This window comes from Pan paniscus, chromosome 10 (assembly GCF_029289425.2).
Source record: "Pan paniscus chromosome 10, NHGRI_mPanPan1-v2.0_pri, whole genome shotgun sequence".
NCBI classification, from domain to species: Eukaryota; Metazoa; Chordata; class Mammalia; order Primates; family Hominidae; genus Pan; species Pan paniscus.
The window spans coordinates 65254920-65282518 of NC_073259.2; the positions used below are offsets into that span (position 1 = coordinate 65254920).

General features: G+C 41.4%; 1 protein-coding gene across 8 annotated transcripts in view; it reads left to right on the plus strand.

Moving 5' to 3' along the window:
- DENND5B (DENN domain containing 5B) overlaps positions 1-27599 on the plus strand; it is a 210924-nt gene that overhangs the window by 75059 nt on the left and 108266 nt on the right. For 5 of the 8 annotated variants that reach the window (XM_034936073.3, XM_008966315.5, XM_055095767.2 and 2 more), the window contains exons 2-3: positions 18577-18642; positions 22309-22418. The exons of 1 other annotated variant lie outside the window; for it this stretch is intronic. In XM_034936073.3, the coding sequence (XP_034791964.1) occupies positions 18577-18642; positions 22309-22418 (176 nt within the window). Of the gene's footprint in view, positions 1-14774; positions 17861-18576; positions 18643-22308; positions 22419-27599 lie in introns of those variants that run through there. 2 more of the 8 variants (XM_034936072.3, XM_003813735.6) reach the window with 2 other exon arrangements.

Here is a 27599-nt window from a genome sequence, read left to right on the forward strand (position 1 = left end):
GAATATAAATAAATGACATACTTTAGTAATTATCAAAAGGAGCAAGTTCAGCCCAATAAACAAGGGGCAACCTAGTTTTCATACCCATACATCTACGTGCAAGATAAGTGTAATCACTTTTTTCTGAAAGAGTAGCTTTTAATGCATATATTTAAATTAAGATATGCTCTAAAGCCTCTCTATTGTGCTATAATTGTCTCTAACAGTTGAATTTTTGCCTTTTCAAGAATTTCTTCTATAAATGCTGAGGGAAGAACCATTACTGATAAATTTTCTATATTCCTAATATGCTTGGCTAAGCTTGTAGCAAGGCTCAATATATTTGTTGGTTGGCAGTACAGAATTTTGAGTAGTCTATCTATACCAGTAATATTGTGTTACTAGTGAATAGATGAGTTTAATCTTAGTGTAAAAAGCATATCTATGTAACAGTTTTTCTACTGATTAATTGTATATAATTGAACAGAGTTCAAGTTCATTCCTTTTTTTGTTCATTCCTTCATACAAAATGGGAAGTTGTTTAGAACTCATCCTGAAAGGAATTGACATACTGTAGTCTCTCACAGAAGTACAACTTAATAAACATTTATGGCAATAAAATTTACCCACCATGTAAGTATATCTGCAAAACTATAAGTATGTGGAATGGTCTTACAGAAGTACAAAATTAATAATGTAGTTTCCCTGGTTATTTCTCATCTATTTCTATATCATACTGTGAAATAATCCAATACTGTTACAATAATAATAATGATAATTTAAACTTATAATTTCAGTATAATTATAATCGCAATTTTAAAAAATGTATGTGTATATATTTAGAGATGGGGTCTCACTCTGTCACCCAAGCTGAAGTGCAGTGGCACAATCATAGCTCCCTGCAGCCTTGAACTTACGGGCTCATGTGATCCTCCCACCTCAGCATCCCAAATAGCTCGGACTGCAGACATGCACCACCACACTCGGCTTATAATCGCAAGTCTTACGTTCTGTTTTCTTTTTAGAGACAGGGTCTCACTCTGTTGCCCAGGCTGCAGTACAGTGGCACTATCAGAGCTGACTGCAGCCTTGAACTTCTGTGCTCAAGTAATCCTTTCACTTCAGTCTCTTGAGTAGCTAGGACTGCAGGTGTGCACCACCATGCCTGACTAATTAAAAAAAAAATTTTTTTTTTGTAGAGAAAAAGGTCTTGATATGTTGCCCAGGCTGGTCCAAAGTGATTCTCCTGCTTCAGCCTCCCAAAGTGTTGGGATTACAGGCGTGAGCCACTGCACCCAGTGTCACAAATCTTAATTTTTTTTTTTTTTTGAGACGGAGTCTCACTTTGTCACCCAGATGGAGTGCAGTGGTGCAGTCTCAGCTCACTGCAACCTCTGCCTCCCTGAATCAGATTCAAGTGATTCTCCTGCCCTAGCCTCCCGAGTAGCTGGGATTACAGGCACGCGCCACCACACCTGGCAAATTTTTTGTATTTTTAGTAGAGATGGGTTTTTACCATGTTGGCCAGGCTGGTCTCAAACTCCTAATGTCAAGTGATCCACCCACCTTGGCCTCCCACAGTGTTGTGATTACAGGCGTGAGCCACTATGCCCAGCCTTAATTTTTATTAAATAACCTTCATAGTCCTACAAAACCATTATTGTAGAATTTGTACAAACAAGGTAAAAATCTTTACACAAAGTCAGTAGTATTCCTGTGTTCTTTCAACTAGCCCATGTTCATAATTATTCGTTTATTCTCATATGCCTAACGATGAGGATACATTCTGAGAAAATCACTATTAAGAGGTTTTGTTATTGTGCAAACATCATAGAGTGTACTTATATAAAACTAGGTAGCATAGCCTACTACAAACCTTGACTATATGATACAGCCTGTTGCTCTTATTGTTATAAAAGATTTAAACATTTTATTTATAAACTGGTATTACCAACCTTCCCCTATTTCTGAATATTTAGGTAAGAAGTAAAAATAAGTTATCCTGGCTTTGTGTAGTGGCTCATACCTGTAATCACAGCGCTTTGTGAGGCTGAGGTGGGAGGATTGCTTGAGCTCAGGAGTTTGAGACCAGCTTGGGCAACATAGTGGCACCCTGTCTCTCTCTACAAAAAATTTTAAAGAAGATTAGCCAGGTGTGGTGGCACATTCCTATAATCCTAGCTACTTGAGAGACTGAGGCAGGAGGATTGATTGAGCCCAGGAGTTCAAGGTTACCATGAACAATGATTGTGCTACTGCATTCCAGCCTGGGTGACAGAGTGAGACCCTGTCTCTTAAAAAAAAAAAAATGTTATCTGAGGGACTTACAAGCAATGACACCCCAGAGATCTTCATTTCTAATACCATTTTCCAATTAAAGGAGCAGGGGGTCCTTGGAGAAATGTCTGATTTCTAGAAATGGGGCAAGAAATATGAGCCTTATACTGCTGGCAATTAAGGAAGTGCTCAAAAACCCAAAACAGAACAAAGAAGCCACACAACACATAGATGGGGGTGCATCAAATGGGCATAGGAGCCAAATAAAAGAGTTGTAAATGGCCCAAACTGGAACACACTGAGCAGAAAAATAAAAGTCTGTCATGACTCAAAATATAAAATAAATATGCATGAGTCCATACTGATGTAAATAAATGATCAGATAAATTAGTAAATGGGGGAGAAGAGACAAATCTCCCTTACAGAAGAATTCCAAATGATAGAGGTAGATACGTACTTTACCCTCAAGAGGTGAAGTATAACTCTGTATTTCTAAAATGTGGGTTGGGTAGAGTGATTTCCATCTGAAGATTGCAATATAGAAAAGGAGAGAAAAAAGAACTTTTCTGTGGAGAAGCCTGAAAAACACTATCTTAGCCAAGTGATCAAGGTTAACATCAACTGTGATGTCATATTGACAGTATGAATCATTGATATTAAGTGATGAAAATGGCACTTTACCTGTGTGGTCTTCCCCAAACCTATAAACTCAGTGTAATCATGAGAAAAACATCAGACAAATCCCAGTTGAGGGACCTTCTACAAAATACCTGACCAATACTACTCAAAACTATTAAGGTCATCTAAAACAAGGAAAATCTGAGAAACTGTCACAGCCAAGAGGAACTTAGGGAGGCTTGACTGCTAAATGTAATGTGGTATTTTGGGTGAGATTCTTGAACACAAAAAGGATCTTAGGTAAAAACTCAGAAAATCTAGATAAAGTTTAGACTTTCGCTAATAATGTACCAAATACTGGTCGTTAATTTTAATAAATGTACTAATGTAAGATGTTACTATTAGGAGAAACTGGTTTTAGGGTATGTGGAAACTTTACTATTTTCCCTATTTTTCTGTAAATCTAAAACCATTCTAAAAATTAAATTTACTTTTTAAAAAGTTTCTTAAAACAATGAAATGAGTTTGACCAATGCAAAGCTGAAGAAAAAAGATAACCATGAAATCTAGGATTCAAAGCAAAGGTTAATAAAATTTTGATTATGTGACACCATGATGGATATACAGTACAATAATAATATCCCTATGTTTGAAATAAGGTAGGTATCAAATTTTAATTTACAAACCAACACAAATTATTAAAGGAATAAAATGTTCTAAAGAAAATAGGCTGAGTGCAGTGGCTCATGCCTCTAATCCCAGCACTTTGAGAGGCCAAGGTGGGAGGATCCCTTGAGCCCAGGAGTTTGAGACCAGCCTGAGCAACATAGCAAGACCTTATCTCTACTAAAAATTAAAAAAAAAAAAAAAAAAAAAAATTAGCCAGGGGTGTGGTGGTGTGTACGTGTAGTCCCAGCTACTCTGGAGGCTGAGGTGGGAGGGTCGCTTGACAAGCCCATGAGGTCCAAGCTACAGTGAACCGTAGTTGTACCACCACATGCCAACCCGGGTCACAGCAAGACTCTATGTCAAAGAAAAGTGCAGTGGAGGCTGGTGCGGTGACTCACGCCTGTAATCCCAACACTTTAGGAGGCCGAGGCGGGCAGATCACAAGATCAGGAGCTCGAGACCAGCCTGATTAACATGGTGAAACCCCGTCTCTACTAAAAATACAAAAATTAGCCAGGCATGGTGGCACGTGCCTGTAATCCCAGCTACTCAGGAGGCTGAGGTAGGAGGATCGCTTGAACCCAGGAGGCAGAGGTTGCAGTGAGCCGAGCACTGCACTCCAACCTAGGCAACAGAGCGAGACTCCGTCACCAAAAAAAAAAAAAAAAAAAAGGCAGTGGAGGGGATGTTTTTATTTCTTAAATTATATTTTAATTTATATATAGTCAAGGCTTTGAAATGAATCATTTTCAAAGCTACCGATATTTTAAATAAGTGTCTTAAAAATTTTGGAGTATATAATTCAGACCTAAGAGTACAGTTTTTATTCATCTATCCATTTACTCAACAAACATTTTTATTGCCAGGCACAATATTAAGTAGGTGTTGAGGATGTAAGGGTGAATAATGTGTTGAAGAGCTTAATTTATAAAGGGGAAGATATAATTTAACAGTGTTAATGTAATATGGTAAGCAGACAACAATATGCCATAGCAATTATGAGAACAAAGTTCCAAGAACTTCACAGTGCTATCTCCATAAAAAAAAAAAAAAAGACATCATATTCACATATTATTAAGATAACCAAGAAAGGAAGATAAATGCTTTATCTTGAACCTTACTGTTGAGAAAAAATTTTATTTTAACACATCAATTAATATTTGTTTAGTACAGTGTTTGTACGATAGTGGTTCATTTAAAAATTAAGCTATGGAATTTTTAAAATATTGGACCATAAAAATCTGTTCTAATTTGTAGATTTTGTAGTGTTATGGAAGAAGCTCCTCTCTTCTGGACAGGTCAAGAAAGGTTTCCCCGGGAGGTCTCTTCTGAATAGAATCTTTGTTTTTTTTTTGAGACAGGGTCTCCCTCTGACACCCAGGCTGGAGTACAGTGGTGCAGTCACAGCTCATTGCAGTCTGGAACTCCAGGGCTCAAGAGATCCTCCTGCCTCAGCCTCCTGAGTAGCTGGGACTACAGGCGCATGCCACCATGCCTGGCTAATTTTTTTAAAACAATTTTTTTGCAGAGATGGGGTCTCACTGTGTTGGCCAGGCTGGTCTCAAACTCCTGGGCTCAAGTTATTTCCCCCGCCTTGACCTCCCAAAATGTTAGGATTACAGGCATGAGCCACCACACCCAGCCCTGAGTAGAATTCTTAAAGATGTGTAGGAGCCTAATAGGCAGACATGGAAGGAGGGGTGTGGTAGGCAGAATTTTTAAAATATTCCCAAACATTGTCTTCTGGGTATTCAGTTAAAGAGCACTCTAGGTTCTGCTGTTAAGGAATTTTACAGATTTAATTAAGGTGACTAATTAGCTGACCCTAAAATAGGGAGAGTTGCTTGAATTATCCAGGTGTGTCCAGTATAATCACGAGTCCTTAAAAGCAGAAAATCTCAGCTGCTGCAGAAGAGAGAAGAAATTAGAGAGATTTCAAGTGCAAGATGGTTTGATTTGAGATGTCAGGTGCCACATGCAAGGACCAAAGAGAGATCTTAGGTGCTAAGGGCAGCTGGCTGACAGCTTGCAAGGAAACGGGGACCTTAGCTCTACAACCATAAGGAACTGAATTCCAGCAATAACCTCACTGTGCTTGAAAATTGATTCTTTAGCCAGGTGTGGTGGCGGGCGCCTGTGGTCGTAGCTACCCGGGAGGCTGAGGCAGGAGAATTGCTTGAACCCTGGAGGCAAAGGTTGCAGTGAACTAAGATTGTGCCATTGCACTCCAGCCTGGGTGACAGAGGGAGACTCCGTCTCAAAGAATAAGAATAAAGAAAGTGGATTCTTCTTCAGAGCCTCCAGAAAGGAATGCAGCCCTGTCAACAGGATGGTTTCAGTATTGTCAGACTTGGAGTAAAGGAATCAGCTGAGCCATGCTGTGCCAGACTTCTGGCTCATGGAAAATGTGAAATAATAAATGTGGGTGTGTTAAGCTGCTAAATCTGTCATAATAACTTGAGGCAATAGAAAATTATTACAGGGGAAAAGTTGTTTCAGACACACGAAATCTAGCAAGGACCCATAAGATATCGTACTTAAAAGGGAACTGCATGTCATTTGGCGTGGCTCAAGTGCAGGAGCCTCAGAAACTAAAGCTGGAAAAGTAGGTCCAGCTAGATCATGGTGGTCCTCAAATGCCATCTAAGGAATCTGGACTTAGTTGGCAGGGACTGAATTTGTGACACTGGTATCTTAGTTCATGTTGATTTTCCCAAGGAGGTAAGATTAATTCTCTGTCTCCTTCAAGTTTGCTCAAACATCACCTCAATGAGGGCCAACTTGATCATCCTACTTAATACTGCAACTTGTGTTGTGTACTGCTGGCTTTCCTCACTTTATTCTTTTTTAACTTTCCATTGCACCTTTCATCTTCCAACATACTATATAATTTATTATACTTATTATCTCCCTCCTCTTAGCATGTAAACTGTGAGAGCAAGGATTTTTTTGGATATTTTGTTCACTATTTTTTCCAGTTATTTATTGTTGCATAATAAACCATCTCAAAATTTAGCCACTTAAAACAACCAAACTTTTTAAAAAATTATTTTTATGTATTTATTTTGAGAAAGAGTCTTGGCTCTGCAATTCAGTGGCACAATCATAGCTCACTGTAACTTCTTAACTCCTGGGCTCAAGCAGTCCTCCTGCCGTAGCCTCCCAAGTAGCTAGGCCTGTAGGCATACAAAACTATGGGTCTCTCCCCTTAGAATGCCTCAGCCTCCCAAAGTGTTGGGATTATAGGCGTGAGCTGCCACACTTGGCCAAATTAACTCCTCTTTAGGGATGAATAAGTGGATAATAATACTTAGATGGCTACATGAATTGTGGCACTGTCGACAGAGTTTCGAAAAGCTTTGAGGGGAAAAATGAGCTTGGTTGTGTAAACGTTGATGTTGAGGCTGCTGAGTCTGAGACAGCAAGTGGAGATTCTTGGTGGATAGTAAAAGTCATGAATTGAAACTCAGGGCTGGGGATCATCTTGAGGATTTTCTTTTTATGTTTTTCTGATGGAGGGAGGAAGGAAGACTTTGTTTTTCCCATGGAGAAGAGGAAAATTCTGCTCCCTTCACCTCACTTTTTTTGGTTTTGGTTGCTTTGTTTTATGTTAATTTTGCAGACTTCAAAAAGTGGTTAAAATGGCTCCACCTCGCCCCTCCCCCAAAGGTGACTTGACTTTTTTCTATTTCAAAAAAGTACGTTAGGTAGTAGCTTTGAGAATCACAGTCTCTGATAGAACTGGGAGGGTCTTAGTCATCTTATAGGTCATTGTTCTCCTCCTGATATATGTGATGTGTGATTTTCAGTCTGTGCAGAACCTTAATACTATTTTAAAATCTGGGTCTTCTAACACCAAATATAGTAGGGGAGGGCCTTGAAGGCCTTTAGATAAAAGGCCACACACTAACGCAGAGAGACTCAGATAACTGCTTTTGTTTAGCACAAATCACATCAACTGAACCATTTTAAGCTTCCAACAACTTCATTTAATTGTTAGAATAATGAGACTTCTGTTTGATTCTTACAGGAAGATTCTCTTTCCCAGTGAGTCTCGTTTCTAACATACTTAGCCCAGTTTGCTCATGTTAGGATAATTTCATAGACCATGAAACGGGATAGTCTATTTACTAATAGACTGCATTGACTAATGTGATATTTTACATTAGTAGAACAAATGTACCCCCTTCTCTACCCTGTAATTTATATCTTTCTTTTAGAGAACTTTGTTGATTTCTAATGTAGGAGGAAGAAAGTGGTATTTTTGTGTAAGCTTAACTGAGTTCCTTGTGTTTTTGACTTCTTATAAAAATTTTTTTGGTGATAGTATATATTGGCAGCAAAAGTAGTTAATGGAAATGGAGGGAAAGGTCTACTTTACCTCTGACCAAATGACTGCTTCTTTGAGTCATGCAGCAGGAAAGTTTGTTTGAATCAGCTTAGCAGTGTTGCTCCATAGTGTTACTTGTCAGCCCTAAGTTTTTTAATGTTGAGTTACTTTCTTTTGTTCTGGAAGGCAAAGCGTGGCTCTCTTGGTGTCTCTTTAGCAAAGAATATGTTCTTTAGTAATGGGGAAAGATTTGTTTTATATTGAATAATAAAATGTGACATGGATAACAAACAATATGCTTTCCCAGAAATACATTGGATAAATAATTTCCATAGAAGGTAAATACTTAAGAATAATTAATAATGTGTTTCTAATTTAGTAATAAAATAATGTGTTTTCTATAGGAGAAAACTCTTGCTAAAAGACATTGTGATTTGCACTAGGCTACTAGACCAGCATATTCAGCCAGAACCAGAACCTTGTTTTCGTGGCTGTATTTATTATTTGAAAATCACTTAAATGTTCTTCAGAATAATAAAAATTATTTACTAAGCACTGGCAAGCGCATGACATTTATTAATCTAAAAATTATGGGCTCTTTCCTCTTAGAGTTTCATAATAGCAGTTACAATACTTAAATTACTTAAAAAATTTTTTTTCTCACTTCAAATTTTATTATTAGTATGACAAACATGGGCTAGGATCAAAAACTTTGTTTATTCCTTATTATCAGAGAACTCTAGATCTTGAATTCATTGCTAAGGTTATTTTTGCAAGTAAATAATCTGCTGTTGTGTTCTTTGATTGGTGGTAAGCTGCACAGCACCTAAAACTGTCGTATAATAATTTGGCCAGGTGCAGTGGCAAATGATTTTAATGCCAGTGCTTTGGGAGGCCCAGGCAGGATCACTTGAGGCCAAGAGTTTGAGGCCAAGAAACATTTTTATTTTTCTGTTTCCATGAAAAATAGAAATAAAAACTCATCTGGGCATGGTGGCGTGCACCTGTAATCCTAGCTACAAGGAAGGCTGAGGCGGGAGTTTGAGGCTGCTGAGCTATGATCGCACTACTGCTCTGCAGCCTGTCTCTAAAAAAAAAAAAAAAAGGGAATTTGTCTGGTCTTTGTCTGCGTTTCCTGAACTTCTCAAACCCTTGGAATTTCCTGAGTGACCATGGGAATGTTATGCTAATCAGGTAACTAATGATGGGCCTCTGGATAGCTTCAGGATAGGCGCTGTCTCTGGAAGGACCAACTATGTGGTTGGGACTCTGAACCAACCTGGCCTCTGGAGAGGGAAAGGAGTTGGAGATTCAGCTTAGTCTTGTAGCCAATGATTTAATCAGTTGTGCATATGTAGTAAAGCCAGTAAAAACTCTGGACACTGAGATTTAGTGGAACTTCCTGGTTGGTGAACACATTGATGTATGCGCAGGGGAAAGTAGGTGACATGCCCTTTTTCCACAAGAAGAAGGCATGGAAACTCTGCATTCTCTCCTTGATCTTACCCTATATATCTCTTCATTTGATTGGTCATCCTGATTTGTGTCCTTTGTAAGAAAACTGTAATTGTAAATACATCACTTTCCTGAGTTCTGCAAGCTATAGTGAATTTAGCATACCTGAGGGACTTGTGGAAACTCTCAAATTTATAGCCAGTCTGTTAGAAGTGCAGGTAGCCTGGGACTTCCAAAGTGTGGCTGGTGTCTGAAATAGGGGCACGCCTATTTGGGAGCATACCCTTTTACTTGTGGGGTCTGTGCTAACTTTGGGTGGCTGATGAGAGAATCGGATTGCAGTACACTCAGTTGAGATTGAAACAGAATAACTGTGTTGTGAAATTTTGGTTTTCAGTGAATAAATTTTAGTAATTGCAAGTGTATTTAGGCAGGTCCGAGTGCAGTGGTGTTGATAACTAATTCATTACAATCAGTTACAGATTTTTGTTCCTTCTCTACTCCCACTGCTTCACTTGACTGGCCTTTAAAAAAAAAAATAAATAATAAATTAAAAAGAGAAACTATATTTAGTGTTAGGTAAATATAACATGGCTCTTTAATTTTGATGTAATCAAGAGGAAAGATATTGTGAATCTCTTAAAAACTCAAAGCTTACTGGATTGATGTTGATGTACTCTTACTAAAATCTTAACTAAGTCTAGGCATGGTGGCTTATGCCTGTAATCCCAGCACTTGGGAGGCTGAAGCGGGCAGATGATCTGAGGTCAGGAGTTTGAGACCAGCCTGGCCAAAATAGTGAAACCCTGTCTCTACTAAAACTACAAAAATTAGCTGGGCATGGTAGCACACCTGTAGTCCCAGCTACTTGGGAGGCTGAGGCAGGAGAATTGCTTGAACCCAGGAGGCAGAGGTTGCAGTGAGCCAAGATCTCAACATTACACTCTAGCCTGGGTGACAGAGTAAGACTGTCTCAAAAAAAAAAAAAAAAAGGCAAATTCTGTCTTATACTTGGAGAACTGTACTCATGTATTTAAACATGTAACAAACAATGTAGACAGTTACCAATAGAAGGTACGATATAGTCAGGGGTTAGTATTATAGTCAGAAAGTCAAAACGAACACAAATAAAAACTCAGGCTAGTAAACACATGAATAGCTAACTGCTGTAATAACAACCCCATAATACTTCAGTGGCATGAGACAATAAAAGTTTTTCTCATTCACGTTTAGTGTAATGTAGGCCAAGGTGGGAGGCACTCTACTTCACAAAGACATTTAGTGACTCAACTTTCTTCCACTTTGGGAACTGTCCATCTTTTTTTTTTTTTTTTTTTTTTTCTTTTTTATTGATCATTCTTGGGTGTTTTCGCAGAGGGGGATTTGGCAGGGTCACAGGACAATAGTGGAGGGAAGGTCAGCAGATAAACAAGTGAACAAAGTTCTCTGGTTTTCCTAGGCAGAGGACCCTGCGGCCTTCCGCAGTGTTTGTGTCCCTGGGTACTTGAGATTAGGGAGTGGTGATGACTCTTAACGAACATGCTGCCTTCAAGCATCTGTGTAACAAAGCACATCTTGCACCGCCCTTAATCCATTCAGCCCTGAGTGGATACAGCACATGTTTCAGAGAGCACAGGGTTGGGGGTAAGGTCACAGATCAACAGGATCCCAAGGCAGAAGAATTTTTCTTAGTACAGAACAAAATGAAAAGTCTCCCATGTCTACCTCTTTCTACACAGACACAGCAACCATCCGATTTCTCAATTTTTTCCCCACCTTTCCCCCCTTTCTGTTCCACAAAACCGCCATTGTCTTCATGGCCCGTTCTCAATGAGCTGTTGAGTACACCTCCCAGATGGGGTGGTGGCCAGGCAGAGGGGCTCCTCACTTCCCAGTAGGGGCGGCCGGGCAGAAGCGCCCCTCACCTCCCGGACGGGGCGGCTGGCCGGGCGGGGGGCTGACCCCCCCCCCACCTCCCTCCCTGACGGGGCGGCTGGCCGGGCAGAGGGGCTCCTCACTTCCCAGTAGGGGCGGCCGGGCAGAGGCGCCCCTCACTTCCCCGACGGGGCGGCTGGCCCGGCGGGGGGCTGACCCCCCCACCTCCCTCCCGGACGGGGCGGCTGGCCGGGCAGAGGGGCTCCTCACTTCCCGGTAGGGGTGGCCGGGCAGAGGCGCCCCTCACCTCCCGGACAGGGCGGCTGGCCGGGCGGGGGGCTGACCCCCCCACCTCCCTCCCGGACGGGGCGGCTGGCCGGGCGGGGGGCTGACCCCCCCGCCTCCCTCCCGGACGGGGCGGCTGGCTGGGCGGGGGGGCTGACCCCCCCACCTCCCTCCCGGACAGAGCGGCTGGCCGGGCAGAGGGGCTCCTCACTTCCCAGAAGGGGCTGCCGGGCAGAGGCGCCCCTCACCTCCCGGACGGGGCGGCTGGCCAGGCGGGGGGCTAACCCCCCCACCTCCCTCCCGGACGGGGCGGCTGGCTGGGCCGGGGGCTGACCCCCCCACTTCCCTCCCAGACAGAGCGGCTGGCCGGGCAGAGGGGCTCCTCACTTCCCAGTAGGGGCGGCTGGGCAGAGGCGCCCCCCCACCTCCTGGACAGGGCGGCTGGCCGGGCAGGGGGCTGATCCCCCCACCTCCCTCCCGGACGGGGCGGCTGGCCAGGCGGGGGGCTGATCCCCCCACCTCCCTCCCGGACGGGGCGGCTGGCCGGGCGGGGGGCTGACCCCCCCACCTCCCTCCCGGATGGGGCGGCTGGCCGGGAGGGGGACTGACCCCCCCACCTCCCTCCCGGATGGGGCGGCTGGCCGGGCAGAGGGGCTCCTCACTTCCCAGTAGGGGCGGCCGGGCAGAGGCACCCCTCGCCTCCCGGACGGGGCGGCTGGCCAGGCGGGGGGCTGACCCCCCCACCTCCCTCCCGGACGAGGCGGCTGGCCGGGCAGAGGGGCTCCTCACTTCCCGGTAGGGGCGGCCGGGCAGAGGTGCCCCTCACCTCCCGGACAGGGCGGCTGGCCGGGCGGGGGGCTGACCCCCCCACCTCCCTCCCGGACGAGGAGGGAGGACGCTCCTCACTTCTCAGACGGGGTGGCTGCTGGGCGGAGGGGCTCCTCACTTCTCAGACGGGGTGGTTGCCAGGCAGAGGGTCTCCTCACTTCTCAGACAGGGCGGCCGGGCAGAGACACTCCTCACATCCCGGACGGGGCGGCAGGGCAGAGGTGCTCCCCACATCTCAGACGATGGGCGGCCAGGCAGAGACGCTCCTCACTTCCCAGATGTGATGGCGGCCGGGAAGAGGCGCTCCTCACTTCCTAGATGGGATGGCGGCCGGGCAGAGATGCTCCTCACTTTCCAGACTGGGCAGCCAGGCAGAGGGGTTCCTCACATCCCAGACGATGGGTGGTCAGGCGGAGACGCTCCTCACTTCCCAGACGGGGTGGCTGCCAGGCAGAGGCTGCAATCTCGGCACTTAGGGAGGCCAAGGCAGGCGGCTGGGAGGTGGTTGTAGCGAGCCGAGATCACGCCACTGCACCCCAGCCTGGGCGCCATTGAGCACTGAGTTAACGAGACTCCGTCTGCAATCCCGGCACCTCGGGAGGCCGAGGCTGGCGGATCACTCGCGGTTAGGAGCTGGAGACCAGCCCAGCCGACACATCGAAACCCCGTCTCCACCAAAAAAATACGAAAACCAGTCAGGCATGGCGGCGCGCGCCTGCAATCGCAGGCACTCGGCAGGCTGAGGCAGGAGAATCCGGCAGGGAGGTTGCAGTGAGCTGAGATGGCAGCAGTACCGTCCAGCTTTGGCTCGGCATCAGAGGGAGACGGTGGAAAGAGGGGAGAGGGGAGAGGGGAGGGGGAGAGGGGAGAGGGGAGAGGGGGGAGGGGGGAGGGGAGAGGGGAGAGGGGCGAAAAGGCTGTTTTTAAATCACACTGTCATCTGCATGCAGGCAGACTCTTCTGGAAACTTGTTGGCTCTAGAGACGAAAGGCTGTTGTTTTGGGAACTGTCCATCTTTTAAGGCCTCCTTTGCATTTAGCTGATAGATGGCAGAGGAAAGATAGATTGTGTGCCTTGACCCAGAAATGACGTCTTTGCTGCCCACATATCATTGGCAAGAACTAATCGTTTGACCCCCACCCAGAAGCAGATTTTCTTTAAAACTTCTAGGCTCCTGGGGTTATCTGTCAGGGCAGGAAGAGAGGGAAATAGTGTGAGACTTAGCTTTGTTTTGTGGAGAAAGTCTCTGGTCACAAATAGGCTATGATGGAAGTGGATAGTGCAGGAGGTAACTTACTGGGGCCCTCCTAGTGGGAAGATTTAGGGAGGAGAGTGAGTGAAGAAATATTTAACCGTGATGATCAGGCTGAAAAGCAGCCCCCAAGGTTCATAAATCTCAAATTTTCCTCTTCATTTGCAACCCCACAAACATGCTATAGAAATCTCTACCAGTAACTTTGAGCTGGGGATGGGGTCCCTATTTCCACTGCCAACTGAGAGGAAGCGTGAAGCAACCAGAAGGCCAGATCTCATATTCCTTTGGTGAAGAGAGATGTGTTCTTGGCATTCTAACATCATCTACATTCATAGTAGCAGAACTTTTGTGCTATATTTCATGTATTTTATGGAGATTGAGAAATTTTAGGAGTTCAGTATTTCCAGAGCTGCCCATGTACATTCTAGTATGTTAAGTTAAAAAATTAGTCACACTTCTTTTTAAATTATACATTATCTTTTTAAATATATGTCCTATAAAGTAGACTTTAAAGTCCAAACTTTATATAAATGGTGATTTACGTTATAGCGCACTTGAATCAGATGTACTTATTTCACTGGAAATTCTCTGAATTATTTAAACTGAAGTTAATTGGACTTTGGTAATCTAGAGGCAAGGATGAAATATTTGAATATGTAAATCTATTAAAATGATTTTTGCTTATGTGTAGTTCTCTATATAACTGGTTAAATTGACCTGGAATCGCTTTCATGTCTCATTAATGATTTTCTTTAAAACTAGGCTTCTGGGGTTACCTGTCAGGACAGGAAGAGAGGGAAATAGTGTGAGACTTAGCTTTGTTTTCTGGAGAAAGTCTCTGGTCAGAAACAGACTATGATTTTATCAATGAGACATGAAATCAAACATGATAAACCTCTCTGATAAAACCAGAAACGAGAGCTATGTGAAGTAATTGGAACTATTGGTAAATATTCCTAGTGATAACCTGAACATAGCCAAGAGTTTCTGCCTTAATCAGGGGAAAATACAGGCTTAAGATAGGAGCTGGGCAAAATTGTTAGACCAGTTAATGGATTTGTTTCCCTACTTTGCATCTCATTTTGTGGAAGTGATTTTCATTGTCAATTGTTTGTTTAGACACAGAGTTTGGCCCTGTTGCCCAGGCTGGAATGGATCACAGCTCATTGCAACCTCCACCTCCTGGGTTCAAGCCATCCTCCCACCTCAGCCTCCTGAGTAGCTGGGACTACAAGCGCTTGCCACCACGCCCAGCTAATTTTTATACTTTTTGTAGAGACAGGGTTTTACCATGTTGCCTAGGCTGGTCTCAAGCTCCTGAACTCAAGCAATCTGCCCACCTCCACCTCCCAAAGTGCTAGGATTACAGGCATGAGCCACTGCACCCAGCCTTCATTGTCAGTTGTAAAGCTCATGCTTGCTTTTCCTAACGGGGAAATTTTTGTGTCATAGTGTAATTCCCCTCTCTCCTCCTCTCATGAGTAGCTGTTATCCCTGTAAACTAAAGGGAAGAGAAATACCTGTAGTATATATTTAATTATTGAGGTCTCCTTCTTGAATTCTTTCATGCTAGTCCCATATGTAACAATTGTTTCCCTCCCAGAAGTGTGTTTCTGGAGGAGGGTGCTGACTTCTGTGCCCTCTATGGCACCCTTAACCAAGGACTTGGATGTTTGCTCAGAGGTCTTTCAGCTATCTATCCATGACCATGGATGTCAGTTCACAGCCCTGGCTGTTCCTCAGAGATCTAAGTAACCACTTTGATGATTTCAGGATTCTCTTAGATATTTGTAATAAACCGATTCCTTTATTACTCTAGTTCAGTTCTGTAGGCAGCTTTCTCAGCCCTTTGTTGTTTTTGTTGAGGAGAGAGTATGAAAGGTTTCTGTAAACCTTGTTTGGGATATTCAGTTCTCACAGTATCTGTGGGTAAGTAGCCCCCCAGCATAGAAGCTTAATATTTGTTGCTGTCCTTGGATCATCAAACGTTGGGGGTGTGGATAGCAAGCTCTCTTGGCCATTGGTACCCTACATTATCATTATTGACTATTTAAAAGAAAGACTCTGACATCTCTTTAAAGATATCTGAGTTTTAGACATCTGAGTAACCAATAAAAGACATTCAGAAGTTTTTACACTCTTCAAAGCTGCTAAGTTATAGCCTGTGTCGTTACAGTAGTAAACTTTCCTCCAAGAGTTGACACTTTATAATTATGCTTAGGAATATTATTGATGAAATGGGATATCAGTATAAAGCAAATTTCAGCTTATGTTTGCATTGATAAACATGATTTATAAAAGGTAGATTACTTATAAGATTGAATATAATTTATTTTTATTTTTTTTTATTTTATTTTTTTTTTTTTTGAGACAGCCTTGCTCTGTCACCCAGGCTGGAGTGCAGTGGCGTGATCTTGGCTCACTGCAACCTCCACCTCCCGGGTTTGAGGGATTCTTCTGCCTCAGCCTCCCAAGTAGCTGGGACTACAGGTGTGTGCCACCACACTCGGCTAATTTTTGTATTTTTAGTAGAGATGGGGTTTCACCATATTGGCCAGGCTGGTCTCGAACTCCTGACCTCGTGATCTGCCCACCTCCGCCTCCCAAAGTGCTAGGATTACAGGCGTGAGCCACTGCGCCCGGCAAGATTGAATATAATGTTGCTGGTGTTTTTACCTTAAATACTGGAATGTAATTTCTAAAATAAAGTTGTTTTTATATTTACAGAAAAATTGAGAATGGAGTTCCCATATACTTGCCTCACCCCACACACACAATTTCCCCTATCATTAACCTCTCGTAGTATGGTACATTAGTTATAATTAATGAATAAATATTGATACATTATTGCTAACTAAAGTCTACAATCTATTTAGATTTCTTTTTTCTTTTTTCTTTTTTTTTTTTGAGATGGAGTTTTGCTCTTGTTGCCCAGGCTGGAGTGCAATGGCGCGATCTCAGCTCACTGCAACCTCCACCTCCCGGGTTCAGGCGATTCTTCTGCCTCAGCCTCCCAAGTAGCTGGGACTACAGGCGTGCACCACCATGCCTGGTTAATTTTGTATATTTAGTGGAGACAGGGTTTTGCCATGTTGGCCAGGCTGGTCTCAAACTCCTGACCTCAGGTGATCCGCCTTCCTCGGCCTCCCAAAGTGTTGGGATTATGGGCATGAGCCACTGCGCCCGGCCTCTATTTAGATTTCTTTAGTTTTTACTTAATGTTCTTGTATTAGTCTGTTTTCATGCTGCTAATAAAGATACACTTGAGACCGGGCAATTTATAAAGGAAAGAGGTTGAATTGACTCACAGTTCCATAGGGCTGGGGAGGCCTCAGGAAACTTACAATTGTGGTGGAAGGGGAAGCAAACACATCCTTCTTCATATGGCAGCAGCAAGGAGAAGTGCAGAGTGAAGTGGGGGAAAGTCCCTTATAAAACCATCAGATTTTGTGAGAACTCACTATCCCAAGAACAGCATGGAGGTAACCACCCCCATGATTCAATTACTTCTCACTGGGTCCCTCCCACGATGTGTGGGGATTATGGGAACTACAATTCAAGGTGAGATTTGGGTGAGGACATAGCCAAACCATATCAGTCTTTTTTCTGTTGAGGTATCCCATCCCCATAAGTTGTCATGTCTACTTAGGCTCCTTTTGGCTATGACAGAATCTCAGACTTTCATTGTTTTTGTTGTCCTTGATAGTTTTGATGAGTACCTATCAGATATACTATAGGTTACTCCTCCTGGAATTTGATGTTTTTCTTATGATTAGACTGGAGTTATGGGGTTCTGTGATAAGACTGTTTAACCTTGTAAGGAATTGCCAAACTCTCTTCCAAAGTGGCCGTACAATTTTGCATTCTCATCAGCAGTGAATGAGAATTACTGTCACTTCATATCCTTGTCAATATTTGGTATAGTCAGCTTTTGGGACTTAAGCCATTCTAATCAATATGCAGTGGTTGGGATGTAATTTATTTATTTATTTATTTTTTTTTTTGTGACAGTCTCACTTTGTCATCCAGGCTGAAGTGCAGTGGCATGATCTCAGATCACTACAACCTCCACCTCTTGGGTTCAAGTAATTCTCCTGCCTGGCCTTCCTGAGTAACTGGGATTATGGGCACCCACCACCATGCCCAGCTAATTTTTGTATTTTTAGTAGAGATGAGGTTTCACCATGTTGATCAGGCTGGTCTCGAACTCCTGACCTCAAGCAATTCACCTGCCTCGGCCTCCCAAAGTGCTGAGATTACAGTTGTGAGCCAACATGCCCAGCCAGGATGTAATTTTTAAAGTTGGTCATTTAGTCTTACTGTCATACTTTTTAGGTTGAGCGTTCCTAATCCAAAAATCTGAGATCCAGAATACTCCAAAATTTGAAACTTTTTGAGGCCAGTATTCTAATTTTCTAATTAGGGATGCTCTTTAATTTTTAAAGTTGGTCATTTAGTCTTACTGTCATACTTTTTAGGTTGAGCATTCCTAATCCAAAAATCCGAGATCTAAAATGCTCCAAAATTTGAACTTTTTGAGTGCCAGTATTCCGATTTTCTAATTAAGGATGCTCAACCTGTAAATATAATGCAAATATTTCAAAATCTGAAACAGTCAGAAATCCAAAACCCTTCTTGGTCCTTAGCATTTTGGATAAGGGATACTCAACTTGTATGATATCTGACTATAGAAGCATTAGCTTTCTCCTAATATTCCTCTTTAAGCATTAAGAAGAGAATATGTGTGCTATTTCCCATACAAAACCTGTTACAGATATTTAATAGCATTTCACTTATTTTATTAAAATTACCTATTCTCTTTGCTTTCATTACTAATCCCTTATCAGCTACATTCCATTGGTGTTAAGCTGCATTCTAACGTTAATGTCTCCTGTGTAATTGCTTTTGGTTAATTATTCTTATTTTCCATTCTTCAAAGTCATTTTTGCTTTTTGTTTGTTTTTATTTGTTCATAAAGCTTTTTTGTTTCTGTTACATTATGTAGTTTTGTACCAATGGCTAGAAGCAGATCGTCATGGCAAGAGCCAAGGTGCTGCAAATACGACTTCAGGTAAAAATAAAATTAAGAACAAGGATGGGCTATTATAAATCATTATTTTAATTGACTGCAAGCCCATTATAAATGTTTCTTTATTCAGTTTTGCTTGGTCAGACTTGTAGATGTTATTTTATGTTTCTCTTCTCTCATCTGCATCTTAATTTTCATAAAGACTTCATTTGCTTCAAACCTTGAAAACATGTATTCAGTAGTCTTTAAGCTCTCTTGGCAGATATTTCCTACTTTCTTAGGAGGAAAGGATTAATTGCAGCTTCAATTTAGTAGGAGGTTATTTGGCAGTGTTACTTGGAGTTAAGTTGATATGTAGTTACAGCAGTCGTACAAATTTATAGTCCTTGTTTGTTTCAAGATAATATTTAAAAGGTAAATTTTAAGTACAGGATGCTTATGTAATTTTTCATTTCCTGGGAATCCAAATTCTTAGACTTGGTTATTTTCCCGTTTTTTTTCCCAGCAGTAAATTCTAAGTTAGAGGTAAAACTTGTGTTTAAAATGAGAAGTATAGGTTGTTTCCCCATCTCTCATCCCCAAAAGTCATCACCAAGATTCTCTTCTTTTGGCCAGTGCTAGTAGGAATAGCTGCATCCAGTCATTTCTAAATTCTTTTTTTTTTTTTTTTGAGACGGAGCCTTACTCTGTCACCCAGGCTAGAGTGCGGTGGTGTGATCTTGGCTCACTGCAACCCCCACCTCCCGGGTTCAACTGATTCTCCTGCCTCTGTCTCCTGAGTAGCTGGGATTACACGTGCATGCCACCATGCTTGGCTAAGTTTTGTATTTTTAGTAGAGACAGGATTTCAGCACGTTCGCCAGGCTGGTCTCGAACTCCTGACCTCAAGTGATCCACCTGCCTCAGCCTCCCAAAGTGCTGGGATTACAGGCATGAGCCACAGTGCCCGGCCCATTTCTGAATTCTTAACAGTGATATCAGAATTTCTACATAGTTGGTTCTTCCCCTAGTATCCTTCCAAATCATATTTGCCAAGACAGCTGTGTATATATAGCAATGATCTTTCCCGTTACCCCTTTTTTAAGCAGTCTAATAAGCAGTGGTGGTGGTGGTTTTGCTTTTCTTTTGTTAGATTTGTTACTGTTGTGTGGCTTTTTTTGTTTTTGTAAAATTATTTCTTTCTGGAGGTGGTTTCCTTCTTGTTGATTCTTTGTGTGTCAAGAAGGTGCAATGTTCCTTAGTTAACAGAACAATTATATTGAGAATGGCACTTTCATGACCTTTCTGATATAGCTCCTGTCCCATTAATAACTTGATACATGAATGAAGATAATGTTATTTTAACTATACACAGGCAGGACTGAATTAAGAGGTAAGTGTTGCAAGGAGTTTTATGATAGGTTATGTCTTGTTTCTTCTGCTTCTGCAGTGTTTCATATTTTATTTACATTTGTGGGTAATAAAAGCAAGTATTTCTGGTGTTAGAGGGTAGGTGAAGGAGAGGGTTTCTTGATGGCTATCATGAAGTTACGCTGTTGCTGTGTCAGTACACTATCAGCAGCTTAGACTATAACTGGGAGGAATTTTGTTTTTTCTCTAAAGTGAAATGAAAAGTAACCTAAAAAATCTATCTTTCTTTTCTTTTCCTTTCTTTCCTCTCTTTCTTTCCCTTCCCTCCCCTCCCCTCTCCTCCCCTCCCCCTCCCCTTGCCCCTGCCCCTCCCCCTCCCCTTGCCCCTCCCTGCCCCCTCCGCTGCCCCTCCCCCTCCCCTTGCCCCTCCCTGCCCCCTCCGCTGCCCCTCCCCCTCCCCTTGCCCCTCCCTGCCCCCCCCATGCCCCCCCCTCCGCCCTCCCCATGCCGCTCCCCCTTACTTTCCTTTCTTTCGAGATAAGGTTTCACTATGTTGCTGGTCTCAAGTGATCTGCCCACCTCAGCCTCCCAAAGTGCTGGGATTACAGGCATGAGCCACCACATTCTGGCCAAGCAACTTTTTTTTAAATGAAGAAGTGAATAATTTAAAATTTCTTAGTGTTCACAGGAAAATCTAGCATCAGCTTAAAAACATCATGGACTCTTCCTGAAATCAGTTCTGAGCCCTGAATCTGTTCTTCAGCCACATTGACTCTCATGAACAGTTTCACATTCCTCTGCTGACTTTTTGATGCTTACATACTCTAGAAGCTTGGTGCAAAAATTGATAAACTCTCCTTAAGGATGTCTGACAATTTCTCTTCTAGAAATGAATGCTCTCAACTCTTAGAAGATGGAAGTATGGAGTAGAAAAATACAGAGATGAAATGTTTGCCAAAATAAGTCAGAGGAATCTAAAGAAAATAATGATCATTAGCCAAGGACTTCAGTTAGAAATAGTAGTTTAGTTGCCTCAGCAAATATATTTAAATTATGTGTCCTTGTTCAAAAAAATTCCTATGTATTTTATATTGTTGTCTCCAGCAAGATTTTTGAGTGTGACTTTTTCTTCCTTCTGCGATCTGTTTTGCATTCCAAGGTGGTTTTTTTTTCATATTTTTACCCAAAATAGAAACTGAGTCTAACTAGAAGTCAAATACAATTCATAAATCAAATTGCTTTGTGATATTTTTAATAGTATAAATACTGGTAAAGTGACATTTATCTTTTGCTGTAACAGCTAGTATTTTGCACTTAATTAGAACTCTAAAAGTAGGAAAACACACAACACGATAAAATTGTTGCAAGATCTTCTAGTTCCTTGATCCCAAATTTTTGACATTGGGAATTTAAGATCCATCTACCTTAAAATATTTCATGAAACTAAAACATTTAGGGATAATAGGTCTTAAAGGAATTACTCTGGTTGAGGAGGTTAAAAAAACTAATATGATAGCTATTATTGAATTTTCAATGTTTTACTTTTTAAAAAATTTATTTAAAAAAAAATAGGAAGAAAAGAAACGGGGTCTCACCATGTTGCCCAGGCTGGTTTCAAATTCCTGGGCTCAAGCAATCCTCCTACCTCAGCCTCCCAAAGTTCTGGGATTACAGGCATGAGCTACTGTGCCTGGCCTGAATTTTCTTAGTAATTAAAATGTAGCCTACTTTTATGTTTCCAGAATTTTGCCAGATAATGAATTTAACTTAGGATAGCTCATTTATTTTAAAAGGTTAGTATGTTTAATGTGTTCTGTCTACTAAACAGGATGACTCAGCAATGATGTTTCTAATTCTGTTAATTTTGTTACTTAAGAACCTGGATATGCAATCACATTTCTCAGAGATTTTTGTGGAAACTCAAGCAAAATTGCTTCCTTTGAGCACTGTAGCATGGGGGTCTAAGTGTGTATAAAATTTTAGGATCATAAGACATATGATTAGCTTAATGTAAGACTTTTCTTTTCTGAAGTAAATGTTTCCATATAGTTTATTATTACCACACACTGAAATGTGGACCATAATTAGGTTACAGCAATGATTATATTACCATATTTTGATTTTTAGTATCAGTTGAGTAGCCAGGATTTTAAAATTCAGATTCTGAAGTTTTAAATGCTGCTCTGTTGTTAACAGTTTTTTAGTTGTCCATCGGGATTTTACAATACTGATGGTTAGAGGCAGAAATTGAATCAGATCTCAACATTATCAGTCAGTAGTAGGACTATAAAATAAATAGAAAACTATGACTTGCTTTTGGAAAAGTTCTAGATATTAACTATATATTATTTGTTGTAGGCGAAAATTTTGACCAGAGTCCTTTGAGAAGAACATTCAAATCCAAAGTTCTCGCCCACTATCCTCAGAATATAGAATGGAACCCTTTTGATCAAGATGCGGTGAACATGGTATGTGTTTTTTTTCCCCTCATTTACTCTTTAGCCTTGTTTTCACTTTATTAATATGAAGGTAGTGACTGTATTTTGAATGTCTACCTTATTTCATTTCATTTATTCTTTAAGTGATTTTATAAGAAATGTGAGGCCGGGTGTGGTGGCTCACACCTGTAATCGCAGCACTTTGGGAGGCCGAGGCAGGTGGATCACCTGAGGTCAGTTTAAGACTAGCCTGACCAACATAGTGAAACCCCGTCTCTACTAAAAATACAAATATTGGCCAGGTGTGGTGGCACATGCCTGTAATCCCAGCTACTCAGGAGGCTGAGGCAGGAGAATCACTTGAACCCAGGAGGCGGAGGTTGTGGTGAGCCGTGATCACGCCACTGCACTCCAGCCTGGGCAACAGAGCGAGACTCTGTCTCAAAAAAAAAAAAAGAAAAAAAAAGAAATGTGATACTCTCCTCATTTTAAAGATCTGGAAGCAGAAACTCAGAGAAGCAAGTTACTTGCCCAGGGTTTCCATAGTTAATAAGTTTATACAGTAGATCCTAAAAGCCCATTTTAGTTTCCTACTATTAAACTGTGTTGTGCATTTGTATTAATATGTAGAAGCTTTGATAAACAGTGATATTACTTTATTGGCCTGAGAGGAGCCTGATGGAAAGAGCCTGATTACAGTTCTCATGTTTCAAGGAATATTGTATGGTAGGCCTATAATTTGTCATTTTTACAGACAATGTAAAGATGAAAAGCAACTTAATTGAGTTATTTAGGTACAGTAGAAATCTGAATTTGTATAATTGTTACCGGTGGATGGAGTCCAGCTTCTTGGTGTCTTGAACAAAAAATTGGACAAAACATACAAACAAAGCAAGGAAAGAATGAAGCGACAAAAGCAGAGATTTATTAAAAATGAAGGTACAATCCACAGGGTGGGAGCAGACCCGAGCAAGCAGCTCAAGAGCCCATTATAGAATTTTCTGAGGTTTAAATACCCTCTAGAGGTTTTCCATTGGTTACTTAGTGTACACTCTATGTAAATGAAGTAATGGCCTACGATCAGTCTGTTTGGTTGTGGGAGGATACCAATCAGAAGCTGAAGCAAAGTTACACCCTACACAAACATACAAACAATCAGAGGCTGAAGTGAAGTTACAAAGTTACACTCCTATGCAAATGAAGACTTGGCCCACGACCATCCTGATTGGTTGTGGGAAGGAAACAATCAGAGGTACTTTCAGTTTTTAGTCTGTCATGCAGAAAAAGGGTGGGGGGAAGGTACAAAGGGAGTAGCCACTGGTCCTTTTGCTACTTGGGCATGGAAAGTTGGGGTTTTCCTTTTGATTTAGTTCTAGAAAGTCAGCATGAATCGGCCTTAGGTTCCCTGCCTCCAGACCCTGTTCTCCTGCCTCATAATGAGTTACCAGTGCTGATTAAATGTCTCTTTTATCCCTGCATGATGTTGTGCATCTATAAGCCCAGCCACTCAGGAGGTTGAGGCAGTGTGACTGCTTGAGCCCAGGAGTTTGAGACCAGAATGGGCACCATAGCAAGACCCTGTCTCAAAATAGGTAGGTAGGTAGGTAGGTAGGTAGATAGATGGATGGATAGATAGATAGATAGATAGATAGATAGATAGAAGATAGAGAGATAGTCAACCTTGAGAGGGTCTTAGAAATAAAGTAGGTCATAGTTTTCAGATTATTTAGGAAGGGCTCTTCTTAGAAGCCTGAGTAATATTTGAGATGTTCATAAACTCTATGATTATATAATTCAGGGGGCCCCAAAGTAAGGAGATAGCAGGCATGATAGATATAGAAATGAATTGGGTATATACGTAAGAATGGGAAAAAAATAAAAAAGATACAGAAATGATTAAAGGTGAACTGAGACACAGTGATAGCCATTGCTATTTTTGAGTTGTTTTGTTTGGTTTTTGTTTTTGTTTTTGAGATAGTCTCGCTCTGTCGCCCAGGCTGGAGTGCAGTGGCACAATCTTGGCTCACTGCAACCTCCACCTCCTGGGTTCAGGCGATCCTCCTGCCTCAGCCTCCCGAGTAGCTGAGATTACAGGCGCACACCACTATGCCCAGCTAATCTTTTGTATTTTTAGTAGAGACACGGTTTCACCATATTGGCCAGGCTAGTGTTGAACTCCTGACCTCAAGTGATCTGCCCTCCTTCAGCCTCCCAGAATGCTGGTATTATGAGCACATACCACCACACCTGGCTCATTTTTGCATTTTTAGTAGAGATGGGGTTTTGCTATGTTGGCCAGGCTGGTCTTGTACTCCTGACCTCTAGTGATCCACCCGCCTCAGCCTCCCAAAGTGCTGGGATTACAGGCGTGAGCCACTGCACCCGGCCTCTTTTTTAGTATTTTAAAGATATTGTTAAAAGACTCCATTATAACCTGATAATCTAACAGAAGGAAATTAATATTCACTAGATGCCTGCTAGAGTACTTTATGTATGTTATTTTCACATACATGTTTACATGTACCCAGTGAGAATTCTTATATTTTCAAAGGTTAAGTAATTTGCCCAAAGTTAGGCAGTAAGACTCAGAAATTAAATCCAGATCATTTTTACTCTCTAGCTCACTTTTTTTCTCATCTGCCTTGCTGCCTTCCCAAAAGAAAAACTGTATAACTGAGTTTTGATCTACACTGGAAATGTTATGGGTCACACTGGACCCTTTGTGATATTTTTGATTCACAGTAAACTCTTTCCAGCCTGGGCTCGCTCTAGGGAGGGGATAGCATGGTGCTTTTTGTAAGGACAAATGCCTAAAGCACTTGGCACTTTGACTTTGATTCCTTACAGAGTACAATGTGGTTATTTTCCTAAACTGTTATACAATACTAAAATAATCAGAGATGCCATTTTGCTGGAAGTTAATATTGTAGATGCCTAGCGTCATCTTTGGTGAAGACTCTACTATAGATATTATGTAGAACACAACTGTTAGTTATCTTTATAAGACTTGGAAGAGTCCAGACAAGCATCTGACTAAAACAGTTGAACAGCAGTGACAAAAAATAACTTATGAGCTGCTTATGCAGCAAATTAATAGAAAGGCATTTAGGAAAAGAGTGTTTAAATCAAGCAGTGGAAAACTGGATAAGAATATGAATAGATCACAATACTTAATCTTCTTAAATTAGTAAGATATTTCAAAATATAACTTATTCTGTGAGAAATCAGAATGGTATTCAAAGTGAGGTTCTAGCCTAAGCAACATAGGGAGGCCCTGTCTCTACAAATTAAAAAAGAAATAGCTGGGTGTGGTGGCACCATGCCTGTGGTCCCAGCTACTCTGGAGGCTGAGGTGGGAGGATCACTGGGGCCTGGGTACAAGTATGTTCTTACTATATGAATCCACAGTCATTTGGAACAAAATGCCACCCTTGATGTGTTTTCTTTCTTTTAATCATTTGAATGAATTAATAGTGAGATATCCATGATAGCTTTTGCCTCTATCTGCAAAACATTAATCTTTAAAGTAATTATCAGCTTCCTTGATCTTTGATATTTTCTTTACTCCTTGCCCCTGAGGTTATTTTATGTAAGCAGCAAAAGTTTCCCCCTGAAGAATAATCGCAAAGGCTGTGTTTTGATGGTTAAGCACCACATAGCATTTTTTTTATTGCTGCAAATCTAAAAGGATTTGCTTGTACTCCTGGAAAATCTCTGAAAAGCATCCCATTAAAGTAGTTTGCATTCGGGTCACAGATTTACTGCCTTTAATTTCCTCTTTGATTTACTAGTAAGTGCATTTGTATGAAGCTGTAATTTATTCCCACCTAAAGATATAAAGCTTTGTCTTGCCTTTAGCAAAATTCCACCGCAATGAGTCATCACCTTCTGTAATATTAGTCATTCCTCTAACAACAGTAGTGCTTTGAATAAAAGGTCATTAATTTCATACATAAATTAAGTACCCAAAGCAGTGAACTTTGTTAAATAAAATGTTTAATGTGTATGAGTGCAGTGCAAATAAAATAGAAAATAAATACAAGTGACAGGTGAAATAATTCCTGAATTAGTTTTTTTTCCTCAGTTGCTGATCAGAGATTTTTATGAAAAAAAGTAAATATCACAGAACAGAAAGAACAATAAACAGTCAATGTATGTATTAATCACCTAGAACTAACATATGTCAACATTGACATGTTTGCTTCAGAGCTCTACATTTCCTTTCCTTTCCCTTTCCCTTCCTCCCTTTCTTTGCTTTCTTTTGTTTCTTTCCCTTGTTTCCACAGTCTCACTCTGTCTCCCAGATTGGAGTGCAGTACATTTAATTAAATTAATTAATTTATTTGAGACAGTCTCACTCTGTCACCCTGGCAGTTCAGTGGTGCAATCTTGGCTTACTTACAACCTCTGCCTCCGGTGTTCAAGTGATTCTCATGCTTCAGCCTCTTGAGTAGCTGGGATTATAGTCACACACCATCATGCCTGGCTAATTTTTGTATTTATGGTAGAGACGGGGTCTCCCTATGTTGGCCAGGCTGGTCTCAAACTCCTGGCCTCAAGTGATCTGCCCGCCTCGACCTCTGTGAGCCACTGTGCCTGGTCTGCATTTCATTTTAAATGAAATAAAGCATTGCAAACAGAGCTGAAGGTCCCCCACCCCACTTTCACATCTCTTTGAGGTAATCTGCTTATTGGCATCCATGACTATGTAATATTCTAGTTGATAGATCTTATCTTTAAGCCTGTGTTGTACCTAAGAATTCATAGGAAGAAAACATGGTCAATAACTTTTAAGCAAACTGTATGATAATATAAGGATTCTATTTTTTATGTCTGTCCTAATGAAACATCATAAATATATTTTAGGTAACAAAAGAGTAATAACTATTATAAAGCTCTTTATAATTTGCTGTTAACTTTGATTACAAAGAAGGATATAGTGGAATGAAGAGCAAAGAGTAAACGGTGAAAGGTTGGCTGAAGAAACCTATTCAGATGCTTATCTTGTAAGAGTAAAAGGAAAAAGGGCTATATATGCGTTTTGTAGACTTAGCAATTACTTGAATTTGAAATGGATAATCCCAAATTACGTTCATAGGTTTGACATTAGAATGAAGATAAGCCCTCATTTTGAGCCAAGTTTAGGTTCAAGCTCACAATAAAATTTTTTTTTTTCTTGAGACAGGTTCTGACTCTGTCATCCAGACTGGA